General features: G+C 58.1%; 1 protein-coding gene across 1 annotated transcript; it reads right to left on the bottom strand.

The window, feature by feature from the left end:
* Window positions 1-3,132: 3,132 nt before the first annotated feature.
* On the bottom strand, window positions 3,133-11,560 carry GLI1 (GLI family zinc finger 1; the record flags this gene model as incomplete). The annotated part of the gene is made up of 11 exons (XM_082011938.1): window positions 11,039-11,560; window positions 10,730-10,825; window positions 9,286-9,481; window positions 8,887-9,049; window positions 8,682-8,783; window positions 8,396-8,536; window positions 7,597-7,746; window positions 6,934-7,098; window positions 6,219-6,467; window positions 5,761-6,040; window positions 3,133-5,405 (listed from the first exon to the last, which is right to left on the bottom strand). The coding sequence occupies exons 1-11, from the start codon at window positions 11,133-11,135 to the stop codon at window positions 3,133-3,135; spliced, it is 3,912 nt and encodes a 1,303-aa protein (XP_081868064.1). The 5' UTR covers window positions 11,136-11,560.
* Between the last annotated feature and the right edge of the window lie 2,723 nt (window positions 11,561-14,283).

Here is a 14,283-nt window from a genome sequence, read left to right as displayed (position 1 = left end):
GCAAAAAAAAATCACAGCAGTGTGGGAAAGAGGGGGTGCCAGGGAAGGACTGGAATGCACAAGAGGAGCAAACAAAGCCCCGAGGGCCAGGACTCACCGCAGCTCTCGCTCTCGGCACTCCTGGGAGAATTTGACAGTTCAGAGGCTTCTTGCTCCTTCTCTCCTCCCTTCCTGTTCTGTAAGTCTGGTCACTTGGCTGTCCGCCACTGAACAGAATACGTGGGTGTCTTACAGCTTTTGTGAGATAAGGCTTCCTAGACACATAGCCTTGCTCACTCACGCACTACACAAACGTACTGCGCTTTGAGTTACGCATACAGACCCTGTGGTGCATATTAGCAGTGTGGCCTGCTGCACACTACAAAGAGGAATCCTTCCTCCCCTGGAGAGGCAGGCTCTCTCTCACCTGCAGCAAGAGGCAGCTGCCGGCCAGATGGCATTCAATTTCTTCTTCTTTACCGTTCTCTGGCCTCTCCAGCTTCAGCCACGTCAGCTCCTGTCCACAGCCACTAAGCGCTCCACCTGTCCCATTTCACCCCCATGCCGCAAGGAGAGCGAGGCCAGGCAGAGACAACCCACACAAGCCTGAGGTGTGTGCAGTCAACGGCATCCCCAGGGGAGGTACGGACAACTGCATCCTTAGCACGGCCTCTGGCAGAGGGAAAGAAGAAGCAGTGACCATTATTACCATAGTTTGCCCCTGGCCAAAGCCTCTGCTTCTGCAGGGGCTGCTGGAGACACCGCTTCGTCTCTGCACCGCTGCCAACGGCACCCGCTTTAAGGGAGAATCCAGCACACCTGAGGCCCAGCTTGCCGCCTCTACGACAGGGCTCAGGGGCGGCCCGGGGCTACGGGACGGGCTTCAGGGGAGGGGCTGGAGCTGGGGGCAGCAGGGCCAGGAGAGGCTCGGTGGGGGGAGCTCTGGCGAGTTGGGAGGAGCCCAATGTCTGCGCCTGGGGGGTGTCCACCTCCTTCCCCCCTTCTCTTCTATCAGCTCTCGTAGTCCCTGGGGCTGCCCTGACCCAGCTTGCTTCCACCGGACCAGGAGCCTGCCGCAGCGGGCGGTTTGAAGCTTCCCGTCCGCCCCAAGCAGCCAGCGTGCCCGCCAAGGGGGCTCGCTCGCCTCACTGGTGGTCCTGGCCCTCACCCACAACCGGGAATCGCGCCCGGCACATCACCACGCTGCGCCAGCAGCAGCGCTGCTGCGCACCTGTGCGCTTCCGGCGCTGCAGTACCACGCTCCGGCCACGCGGAGGCAGCAGCAGCGCGCACCCGCCGGCCGGCGCTTGCCCACGGGCGTCACCGGCGCAGCAATTTCGCGTTCTGCGTGCCGAGCGCCCGCCGACACCGCGCCCGTGAGGCGGCACCGGCGGTTCCTTCACGGCGGCAGCGAGCGCGGCAGACTCGCCACGCCTGCACCGCAGCAACTGCCGTTACCTAACCCTGACCCTAAACCCTAACCCTAATAGCCCTAACCCTACCCCAACCCTAAAACCCTAACCCTAATGGCTAACCCTAACCCTAACCCCTACCCCTGACCCCAGTCGGTCTGAGAACAGGCCCATGGACCAGGAAAGATGCTCTTGAGCATGACTTGGAAGTTCTGGAAATGCCCAGAGAATCTGCAGGAGCCTTGGAATAACTGGGAATGCTGCAGCACACCTGGAGCTGCTCAAGCAGCACAGAAATGCACTCAGAGACCTGGAGAACAGCCCCAGCAATGTACTAACAGCCTGGAAAGAGACCTGGCCCATCCCCAGGCCATGGCCTAAACCACCCCAATTACAGGTTTGAAATGCCCAGTGTTTCCCTGAAGACACTGAGTGTGCCCACTGGGGCCTTGGGAAGACCAACCAGCTAGCAGCAGCAGGGAGGCAGCCCTCAGAAAGAACATGTGAACATACAGCAGCTCAGAGCCATCAGAAGGGTACCCGGAGGCCCCAGAAAAGCTGCAGAGCAGCCCCAAAAACACCTAGACGGTCCCAGAGACCCTACAAAGAGTCCCCAGCACTCAGAGCAGCCCTAGATGCACCAAGGTAATGCCTAAGGAAGAGCCCAGAGTAGTCCCCGGAGATGCCAAGATGGTCTGAAGGAAAAGCCTCAGATCCAGGCATAGCCCCATAGGCACTGAGCCATACCTCGAGACTATGCTTCCAAAGTGTACATGGGTCTCGCTGCACTTCTGCTGGTGCTTTTGTTCAATGCTGCCAGGTGTGCAACACTGGGGCAGCACTGCCCTTTCCTCCCCCAACCCCTGCAGGCGACGCTGTGTGGTTAGCCTGTGCAGCATGTGCTATGGCTGGATCCCAAATCCAAAAGCCAGGGTGCTTCCACACCGGAAGGCACAAATGGGTCTTGGTCCCAGATGATGGAAAGAGGGAGGGGGCAGGGGGGGCTCTACAGCACCTGGCACAGGGGTCTGCCTTGGAGACCATTTGCAGGGATAAAAAAGCACACAGCTCACACTCCCCTGAGAAAGGGTTTAATGGGGAGGGGAAGCACTGCTTTTTTTTTCAAATGGAAGGCTGGGGTAACACCCAGAGAAGACATACACATCATGCACACTATGTACAAAGCAACACACGCAGTGCCAGCACCCCAAGCCCCCTGCCACCATCCCTGTGGTGAATTGCCTCCCCCTTCTCTCTACTTGGGGGGGGGGGGGGCTTGCCACGCAAGGCATGATTGCAGTCATGACAAAGACGAGGGGGGGGGGGGGGGCAGTCGGAACATAGGGGTGGGGCCTGCCCACAGGGTTGGGGAGAGTGGAACTCTTTGGTTTCGACATTGCAACTGTGCAGGGCCACCTCATCCAGAGAGCCAGGGGAGACAGGGAAAAGTTCCAGGCACTGGAATGAAACGGCTCCCTAAAACCAGTTCCCCCCCGCAAGGTGACCTGAAGGGCCTCATCAGGGTTGCTGCTGATTCTGGGACCCAGCAACATCCCGCCCCTGAAAGAGCCCGACACTCACAAACTGGAAAAGGGGAGACTCCAGGGCTGTTTCTCCCTACTTCCCCCGCCCCAGGCATAAATATGCACATGTGAGAAGGCACTTCACACCTCTGCCCAAATGTGGTTTGCCCCCCCGCCCTGGTATCAGACATGCCCACCTGATGGCTGGTACCTCCTAGTTAGGACAGGGAGTTGAGGAAATGGCTCTCCCCTGCCAGAGTGCTCAACATGGAGCTCATGTCACCCACAGCCATGTTGGCACCACCAGAAGCAGGAAGCAGGAGGCCACCAGCAGAGCTTTGGGGCCCAGGCAGCAGTGCAGGTGTCTCTGGATCTTCCACGATGGCAGCAAAGTCAAGGTGAGTATTTTCCAGGTCCAGGGAGTCCAGGCTGTTAGCGACCTGCTCCCCTGCATCCAGGTAGTAATACGAGCTGCCTTTGAGTCCTTCCAAGCTCCCACCATAATGCCCGGGATCCCCACAGCTTGCTGCCGTTTGACCCAGCAGCTTATGCCCACCTTTGCCCACCTGCACATGTGTGCCCTGGCCTGGGTAACACAGCAGGGCATTACTGCATCCCTCAGGCATGGGGCGGGAAGTGGGCAAGCAAAGTACACGCCGGGAGCTGCCTTCTACTCCCTCATAGGAATGATTTGGCTGAGCCAGGTTGCCCACATAGTTCAGACTGTTTTGGTGACCAGGTGGTTTAGGGCCACCAGGGGGGTGTGGCACCATCTCTGGGTTGAAGCATGGTGCATTTAGGAGGTGTTGGGTCTCTGCCACACCCTGCAGATGATCTGGTTTGACCTGGTAACCAGAGTACTTGGGGCTGAGGTACAGTGGTGCTTGCATGCCTTGGCACTGCATAGGTTCAGTTCCCAGCCCCATGGCAGCCTCCCCTCCCTTGGAGGCTATTTGGTCTCCCCATATCAGAGCCTGCTGGGCCTGCACATAGCTACGGACCATCACTTCTTTGGTCTGCATGGTGGGGGTCTGGGCTCTTCTAGTGCTCGGGCTCAACATACCCATGTAACTGACAGGTGCCTGTTCGTCAGACTGGTAACCACCAGGCCCTACATTCATGGCTTGGCCAAATGATGCAGGACGTTGCACGGGCCCAGCAAGCTTGGCATTCTGGCAGGGAGCAAGTGCTGGGGCAGGTGCTGGGTAACGCTGCTCAGATTTGATCTGTAGTCGGTTAAGCCGGTGCCCCCCAGAAAATCCACTGTCCTGGCATGAGCCCACAAGTTTGGGCTGCTGCCCACAAGAACTGGGTAGTGGGTACTCAGTACTTTGATGGTGACAGTGCGGCCCAGACATCGTAGCAGCAGAGGTACTGACACTTGACTGCCCAGAACTCATCTCCAGATTGCCTTGGGGAGGTTCATCCCAAGGAGCTGGCATGGTCCCTTTGCCAGCACGCATACTCGTGAAGTGCTGGTTCATCTGGCACTGAGGGAGGGAGAACTCAGATTGAAGCAAGCCCTCCTCCACGTCCCTGTGCCCTCCTGCGTTCAGCTGCATACCCCCCGTGGTCCGGCGAACACTGCCATAGAGGCCTTCACACTGGAGCTCCACACCTGTCCCCTGGCATGCGAAGCTTTCCTCGGGGTAGTTCAAGTACTGTTCCATCTCTAGCAAGCCAGACTCTGTGCCTGGGCCAGGGCCCTCTATGCTCACACTCTCCAGGAAGACATTTTCACTGATGCTGGGTGGGCGTGGGGAGAAGACATGGCGCTGAAGGTTGGCATCAGAACCACCCAAGGGCTGCAGAGCAGTTCTGCCCACTCCTGGCACATTCACGTTACCCATGCTCTTAAAACGATGCACCTTGGGTGCAGCATGAGGGTTGGCCACGGTCCGGGCAGGGTCGCTGGCCCGCCGCACACCATTCCAAGGCACCAGGTGAGGGGGAACACTGCCTGCGTAGCCAGGGTAGTCATTTGAACTGTGCCTTCGCAGCAAACCATTTGCAAGGAAGCGCGGTTCAGCTGGCCCAAGATAGTCCCCAGGTAAGCTGCTGTAGCCACCCATGCCCACTCGCTCCATGCTGGGCAGTGGGGTTGGGGGTGGGCCACCTGTAGCTGCAGCATATTTGGCCTTGAGACGGTAGCGCTGAACTGGGGTAAGGCTGCCCACACCTGGCAGCCCTCCACAGTGGCTGGCATCACTGGAGCGTCGCGACTCGTCCGGAGAGATGGGGTCATAGCCGTCTGCCAGGCCTGCCCCGCTGGGCATTGCCCCTGCCTCACCACCCAGACATGGCCCAGCCAGGTATGGGGACACCAGGGATGAGCGCCGGCTCACCGTGTAGGCTGAGCTTACAGTACTGGTGGCGCTGCTCCGGCGCTCGTTCAGTGGCATGCCCATCTCTGCTGCTGAGAGCTCCGCAATACGCCGGTGCGATGCAGCTGGCGGCGGCACGGAGATCCCAGGCATCTCGCCAGGCAGGCCTGAGGAAAGAAAAGGAGTTACACCAGGGCACTCAGGACACAACATGGCACCAGCAGCCAGAGGAGGAACAGGCAGCCACCTCCAGTACCAGGATGTGGCCTCTTCCGTGGCTAGTGCCCGCTAGGACAGGAAACAGATTCAAGTGGTGGCAACAAAGAGGGGGCAGAAGATCATTTAGAATAATTTATGTTGGAAAAGACCTTTAAGATCATCAAGCACAAAGATGGGGCACAGCCCAGATGTGGGGGTTCACCACTACTGAAAGGAAGGTGTGGAAACCTCCTGGCTGCAAACCAGACCTCTCTTGATATGGGACTGGCCCCGCATCTGGGTGGGAGGAAACCACAGTCTCACCGGATCCAGGGATGGCTGGCAAATTCAGGCCCTTGGTAGCTGATGGCTTCCTCATCTGCTTCAGTTTGTCAATGCGAAGATTTTCTAGCTTGTGGAGGGCCATGAGCCCTGAGGTGCCCATGGGCTCACTGGGCACCACATCCTCCAGTGTGGACAGATCCTCGTAGCTCCCACCTGCGTTGCCCGCCATCTCCACCCCACTGTCATTGTTGGTGGTGCTGCCAAGTGGGGAGTGGTCGCTGCTGCATGATGACTGCCCACCTGGGCTGGGCTGCGGCTTCTAAGGGTTACCCAAAACATTAACCAAGGAAAAGGGGGTCAGATATCCACTACACACTTAACGCAACCTGCAAGCCCGCACCCTGCCAAATGCGGAGGTGACTCCCCTACCATGCAAACTGACTCCTCCAACAGGCCTGGCCCGGCCTCCCTCTGTCATCACACCCTCAGCTCCTTACCAAGGCCAAGTCAGGCACCAAGAGTTTGCCGTCATCCTTCCGGGCGTCAGTGGGGCCATTTGTGTCTTTCTCCTGCTTCATGTCTGGGGGGCCACTGGGGGTGGGCAGTGCACGGCCTGGCACCACATCCCCTCGATGCTTCTTGGTGACATGGGCGTCAGGGCCATGCACCGTCTTCACGTGTTTGCGCAGGGAACTGGGGTCTGTGTAGCGCTTGGTGCAGCCTGGAATCTTGCACACGTAGGGCTTCTGTCAGGGGAAAAAGGTAGGCATGGTGGAGGGAGGGTGTTAGATCTGACTACAGATCCCCCCAACAAAGTACCAGCTGGGCATGAAATAAATCCCCCTCTCCTCCCTCTCAAGTAGGCCCAAGCACTGAGGGAACTAAGGGTGGGAAGAGATCAAAGAGGCCGAGTCCCCTTGGAGTGGGCATGTCAGGTGCTACAGCAGTGCCCTGGAGGAGGTCATAGGGAGCCAGAGGAAGAATGCAAGGACGGTGCGCCACAGGAGTGGGGCAGCGGGTAAAGGGGCCCTGGTGGGAATGCAGGTGACTGAGGAAGGGAGCAGGGGACCATACTTTATTAGAGCAGGCAAGGAGGAAGTTGGGGCACACAGAAACAAAAACAGGGATGCAGGGAGTTTTCAGAGTACAGAACTAATCAGGAGGCATACAGGGAGGCCAAATGAGTGCAAAAAGCCCCAGATGGGTCTGTACCTCATTGGAATGAGTGCGGTTTTGATGCTTGGCCCGGTCAGAAGCATTGGAGAAGGCCTTGTTGCAACCCTCATGTTCACATACGTAGGGTTTTTCACCCGTGTGTGAGCGCAGATGCGTCTTGAGGTTCTCCAGGCGTGAGTAGGCTTTGTTACAGCCTTCAAACTGTGCAGGCAAGCAGGGTCAAACATGCATCACACCTTCCATAGACCCAGTACCACATCACCCCTACGCTACATACCCACAGCACATATGTCACTGTCACGTTACCATACCTCCCAACCAATGCACAACACACCTGCCCTCCTTCAGGTGCATGTCCTCGCACCACTGCACAGCCCTTTACCCTTCTGGCCTGTCATGCCACCTCACTATGCACTGGCTACATGGCCATGCTGTACCCAGCCTGCTACATACCTCTACCTCATGTGCACCTCTGCTGTGCGATTGATCACATGGGCTCTGGCCTGCCACACATGAACCCCACTCCATTATGCACTACCATGCTCCTGACCACCCTGTCTGTCCCACCTCATTTTCCCTACCACATGTTCCCCTCAATGCCATATACCAGACAGGCCAGCTCACATCCTGCCCTGAGCTCTGCCTGGTGCAAGGCACCACAGATTAGCCAAGGCTTTGCAAAGGCTCGTGCCAGCTCACCGTGCATTTGTGAGGTTTCTCGCCTGTGTGACGTCGCATGTGTACCACCAACATGTACTGAGCTTTGAAGGGCCTCTGCTCCCGGGAACACGATGCCCAGTGGCACACAAACTCCTTCTTCTCCCCATGGATATGCTCATTGTTGATGTGCTGAGGAGAGAGGGGCATCACTGGTGGCATTGGGCAGGGCGCCAAGGGCCAGGGAGATACAAGTGTCTTAAGAGAATATCATAGGAGAAATAGAGAGAGAGAGACTGGGATGGCAGGTGGAGACACCAGAGGTTGGGGGAAAACAGAATGATCAGATGGTGTCTAGAGGAGGCAGGGGATACAGGAGATGGCTGGGGGCTGTTTTGGGAGGACCAAGAGAAGATGTAGGGGTCAAGGTGGTGTGGCGGGTCAAGGAGGGGTGGTTGAGGGGAGACCACCTCCAGATAGGAGAGCTGGAGTGTCTGGAGGGAGGCAAAGAGCAAAGGAGGAAGTCTGGATGTACCAGTGGTTCAGGAGAGCTGCCCCAGAGGTGAGGAAGGTCAGACTCGGTGTTCCCCTAGGGATATGGTATGGGAGGGTCACAAAGAACTTGCCCACAAGAAGTGGAGGATGCACGTCCCTCCCCTCCTATGGGCAACTTCCAACACCGTGCACCTGTGTCGTGAGTTCTCAGGGTGGGACAGGGAGGGGAGTGGCCCAGTATAGGACAGTCTTAGAGTAGGAGTTGAGGGTTGATGCAGGTGGATGTCACCCAGCAGCCTGAGGGCAGGTTCTGGGACTGGGTGTAGCCAGGCAGGACCTAACTCACATGCACCAGTTGCTCCTGCGTATCGAACTCCTTGGCACAGCTGTCCCAGTAGCAATTGGTTTCATACACAGTCTCAGACTCAGGTTTCCCATCCTCTTTCTCCAGATCTTCCCGAACATCGAGCATCCCCAGCAAGGGGTCCTGGGGGAGCACAGCCAGATAAGCACTCCCAGGTATGATCCTTCGTGCTCCCTGTTACTGGGACTGCTGCCAGGGAGGAGCGTAGAGCCCTGGGGAAGTGGAGGGGGTCTCAAGGCCTGGGGAGTATCTGGGGCCTGGGGAATACCTGGGTGCCTGTGGAAGCTGGACTGGAGATGTCGCCCTCGGATCTCTCCTCTGGGTATTTGACAGTCAGAGGACTGTTCAGGCTCCACTCCAACTTCAACTGCTACCAGGACAGGGGGAAAGTAGAAAGCAGTCAGCACTGAGGTGCCCACTGGATCAACGCTTATATGGGATGCACCATTTATATGGATGCAAGGCCCCCTTACCTGGCAGTGTTTGAGGGTCCCACGAGCTGGGGCATGGTGCAGGAGCCCTGGGCGGGTGGACAGGTTTTCATGGGAGCTACATGGGGGGGATGTGGGTGTGTGGCTGTACAGGTGGCCTTGGCCCTTCTGCTGACCCGGTGGACTCTGGTACGCCAGTGATGGACTGCAAAGAGCAAGAGGGATGAGCATATGACACCATCAGAGGACAGAAATGTAGGTCTTCTGAGCCAGGAATCCCAGGCGTCTGAACTCCCAGCCACTCCTTCCCTAACCCACTGTCCCACTCTGCTCCTGCCTTCCCTAGCCCTCACCCCACACACTCCCCAAGTTGTGAATCGGCATTCAGGCCCAGACTGACATGTTGCATGCATGCCAGCGGGGCTGAAGTCTGGTGCCCACCTGATGGTGCTGATGGAGAGGTGGCCATAGGAGCCACCGGCAGAGGCACAGCGGGAGTTGATGAACGCAACGAGGGAGTTAGGTGAGGTGCGGATTACCGTCTGCAGGTCAATGCTAGAGTCTGATAGGGGTGAGATGGACAGTGCCCGCTTCTTCCCAAGTTTGCCTGCACCACGGGGCGTTGAGAACCGTGAGCCTGGGATGGCAGCAGAGAGTGGGGGACACTTCTCTCAGCATGGGTCCTAGGAGGCTGAAGAAACCCCCAGGGACACAAGGCTTTGGAGCCTGGAGGAGTACCCCGAGTGTGCCAGTTAACTTCTGATTTAGAACAGAACAGAACAGAATAGAATAGAATATTTCCATATAGAATATTTCCATTGGAAAGGACCTACAGTGATCATCTAGTCCAACTACCTGACTAATTCAGGGCTGACCAAAAGTTAAAGCATGTTATTAAGGGCATTGTCCAAATGCCTCTTAAACACTGACAGGCTTGGGGCATCAACCACCTCTCTGGGAAACCTGTTCCAGTGTTTAACCACTCTCTCAGTAAAGAACTGCTTCCTCATGTCCAGTCGAAACCCCCCCTGGCACAGCTCTGAGCCATTGCCACATGTTCTATCACTGGATAACAGGGAGAAGAGATCAGCACCTCCCTCTCCACCTCCCCGGCTCAGGAAGTTGTAGAGAACAGTGAGGTCACCCCTTAGCCTCCTTTTCTCCAAACTAGACATACCCAGAGTCCTTAGCCACTCCTCATAGGGCATGCTTTCCAGCTCTTTCACCAGGTTTGTTGCACTCCGCTAGACACATTCGAGTACCTTCACATCCTTCTTAAATGGTGGGGCCCAGAACTGCACACAGTACTCAAGGTCAGGCTGCACCAATGCTGAATACAGCAGGATAATCACCTCTTTTGACCGGCTGGTTATATTGTGTTTGATGCATCGCAGGGTGCAGTCTTCTCTCTTGGCTGCCAGGGCACACGGCTGATTCCTATGGAGCCTGTTGCCAATCAGCACCTCCAGATCCCTTTCTGCAGGGCTTGCTCTCCAGCCACTCCTCTCGCAGTTTATAGCTGTTGCTGGCTTTGGACTGTGGCAAGGCTCAAAAGTGTCCCCCCTCTCTACCACAGCCATCAATGTTCTTAGGCCGTACCTGAACCCCTTGACACACATGTACTCCCTGCTACAGCTGATATCATCCCAAGAAAAGTGCCTGATCCCCTTGACCACAGACAACACAGGCATCACTGTTCCAGTAAAGATACCTGAAGCTCCAGCAGTCTTCTCCTTCATCACAAGCACCACTGTCCCAAATACTACCCAACCCCCTCAGCACACACACCTGCGCTCCTGACACAATCAGCACAATTCCCAGGAGATGCCTAAACCCCTTGTAGAACTCCTGCCTGCCCCATGCTCTCCCAAGACTGGAGACTTACCATCACCACTGCCTGGGTGCTCAGTTCCTGGCACCAACCCATAACCACGGTGACTGCTCATGAGGTTTGACTGATGGCATAAGGGGAAATCAAGTCCTGGCAGAAGGGAGGAGGAAGACAGGAAGACGTATTAGGGTGGGCGGCACAGGGGGGAGAGGAAATCCCCAGAGCATCCCTGAACCCAAGGACTGAATCAGAAATTGGGTGCCCCTCACCCAATGAACCTAAGACCTGAATCAGAAATTGGGTGCCCATGCCAGGCACTGCTCAGGCCCAGACACTGGCCAGGACAAGCGGGCTACAACCGACCTTGTGGCCCTGGGGCACCTGGAGCTGGTCCGTGGGGTGGGTGCAGACAGCAATGCTCAGCGTAGCTGGTGGCCGGGGGGCTGACGGGGTTGAACATGTCGCAGTGGGGCCTAGCCAGGCTCAGAAGCACATCTGGTCCTCGCCGAGGGGCTGGAGCCGGTCGGGGCCTGAGGAGGACAAGGGTGGCCTGGCGTCCCCGCCCGGGAGCCCCGCGCCCTCCCGGCCCCTGCGCCCGGCGGCGGCCGGCGCTGCCGCGTGCCCGCCAGGGGGCGCCGCAGCACAGCGCAGACGCGGGCAGCGGGACACTCCCCCCCGCCGGCCGCCCCCGCCGCGGCCGGAGCCCCCCTCGGGCACGGAGCCCCCCTCGGGCACGGAGCCTGTCCCAGGGCCCCCGCCCTGCGCCGCCCCACGTCCCACGTCCACCCCCGCCCTGCCCACGGCCTGAAACCTCCCAGCGTGGCCCCGCACCCACCTGCCCAGGGTGCGCAACCCTCTGTGCTGGGCACCTCCGTGCTGCCGCTTCACGGCAGCCCCCAACACAGACCTCTGCCCCGAGCCCACGGCAAAGGGAAATCCCAGGGGCACTGTCAAGGCAGGAAGGGCAGGTGACAAAGGGGGAAACCCTGTCCCCTCATTTTAGGGCACAGACACGAACAACAAGGGTCCTAGGCAGAGGAACTGGGCTAGAGGGCATCTGATTCAGCGGCAACCACTGATGAACATCTCTGCATACCCAAAAACTTTGGGGACCCCCGCCCTGCCATGGTGGCCCTTGACATTTTCTCTTGCCCCCTCCCACACATACACATCCTGGTGCTCCCTACCCATCAGGGTCCCCCCCCTGTCTGAAGGGCTCCCACTTTCTCCCTGGAGCTGGGGGCTATTCTCCACCTGGGGCACAGGCCCATATGTACCTGGAAAGGAGAAGGGGCTGGTACAAGAAATGTCTGCAGGGCCAGGGTTCAGGCCCCCACATCCCTCTACTCCCTTGCTGACACTGGAGAGAGATAAGCCATGCGGAAAACTACATGCCTCCAGTGGGCTGGGTGGGGCAGGAGGTACAAGCAATGGCAGCTCTGTGCTACCAAAAGTGGTGGCCACCAAAGTCACCTGGCCAAACACGGAAGCCATGTGCCACCCCTTCCAACGCAAGTATGTCTGTCCACATGCCCCCAGTGCCTGGCAGGCCCCTAGGGCCCTTGTGGCACCAGCACGGGGAAGTTAACCCAGCCTAAGCACAAGGACCACAGTACAGACCAGACCATTGCCCAGTTCAAGGCCACCTCTGACAGCTTGGCACAAGTGGTGCTGCAGCACACTCTGTGGTCACCAATCACAAGCATCAGCAGATACTGACTTAGCAAGGTGCCCTCGTGCTTGGCGCTGCACTAAGAGGGTCCTGTCCCAGCAAGAGTCCCAAGCCCACCGCAGTGTCTGCTGCAGGGGGAATGAAATACACACGTGTGCACTCAGACACCCACACAAGTATCTACATTCAGGGGCGCATCCATAGACGTAAAAATTGTGAGCCCTAACTGCCAAAAGGGGAAACTAAGGCACAGTCAGTTAGAACCATTCTTGGTCAAAGGACACGAGCTGGCGTGCTGCTCTGCCCCTCCTCATGGGTCCTTGCAGCATCTGCAGGTCCCACCCAGCCCTGCTTTGCCCATGGGTCCCCACCCTGCCTGCAGGTCAAAACCCTGCCTTGTCCCACCCACACATAATAGCACCCCTGCCCACAGGGCTCAATCCAGCCCACTATGGTATCCCTGCCTGCAGGTTCCTGCCCTGTGCCTGGGTCTCATTTCCACCTGCCACTCTGCCTGGCCCTGCCCATGGTCAGATCTCCAACCGCAGCTGTGCCTTCAGCGTCTGCACCCAGGTCCTGGCCCACAGCTCCATCCCCACCCACGATCCCTGTCCTGCCCCAAGACCCTCGAAGGCTTACATGACGGACAGAGGCTCTGGAAGCAGAAACAACCACAGGGTGAGGGAGATGCACATGTGGGTGGTACCAGGAACAAGGCCTCTTGCCTCCTCAGGCTCCCCCTTTGAGAGACCAAGGGAATCGCCCCAAACAAGGGGTCTGGAGGAGTGGGAGCCCCTCACCCCGCTGGGAAAGTGCTGGGTTGCGTTCGGTGCACGGGGGGGCGAGGGGGGCAGCAATTCTTCCGCATGAGTTGCCCCTTTGAAAGCTTGTCTCGGGGCTTTGTGAGAGTGTCAGCCAGGAAGAATGGCGGGGGGGGGGGGGGGGGGGGACCCGGAGGGCAGGCAAAGGGGGAGGGAGGTACCCGGGAGGGTGGTAGCGCTGGGGGCAGGCAAGGGAAGCAGAGATGAGTAGGAAAAGGGGCGGGAGGGGGCGGCAGAGCAGGCTCACCTGCCTGCTGGACCTGAGCCTTACAGCAAGTTTGGGGGATTAGCTCCAGGGGGAGCTGCCCATCTGCCCCCTACCCCAGCCACAACATCTAACGGAGAGAGAGTCTGCAAGTCTCTCATGGAAGTTTGTCTAGTTGTGGAGTCAACCACAGCACCCACCCCAGCCCTTTGTGCGCACAGCTATTCACATGTGCACAGACACACACGCAGACGCACGAACATGTATTTGCACATATCTGGAGAGGCACATGTGCAGCTGGGAGATGATGGGGGGTGTTGGAGTTCAGCAAAGCCAAAGCCCCTGTCTCCCCTTCCCAAGAACCATTACCTGAGCTCCCCCAGGCTGCGCCAGACCCAGTCGTAGCTCACCGGCTCCTTGCTCTATAAGAGAGCAGGAAGGTTGCTACCATGCAGTGCAGTAACCATATGCAGCCACCCCAGCCCAAAGTCCAGACAGGCGCACCCACCTGCTGCAGCAGCAATGGGACTACAGGCTCTGCCCTGGACCCAGCTGGCTCCCACCAGCCTACAGCTCCTCGTCCCAGCCTGGACTGGGGACTTGCTGCCCTGCTGCCCTGAGTTCCAAGCTGATGGGGCACCATCTGTGAGGCATCTACCGCTTCTAGGAAAAGGGTTAATTCACCTTTGTGATGTCCCCTCTACCTTGCTGGCTGTTAGCACCATTCACTTTGCTGCGCCAGCCCTGTGCCTGCTGCCTGCTGTATCCCTGCACACACACATTCACAGAGCACATGTACACACCCCCACAGAGTGACCACCACTCAAACTCCATGTGCAGCGCACACACACACACTTACGGACACCAGAGAACCTGTATGTCCAATGGAACACATGCAAAGCTGCATGTG

Source organism: Phaethon aethereus (genome assembly GCF_964289735.1).
Source record: "Phaethon aethereus genome assembly, chromosome: 29".
Lineage (NCBI taxonomy): Eukaryota > Metazoa > Chordata > Aves > Phaethontiformes > Phaethontidae > Phaethon > Phaethon aethereus.
The sequence above is the reverse complement of the archived record's forward strand: the minus strand, read 5'-3'. Positions and strand labels throughout refer to the sequence as shown.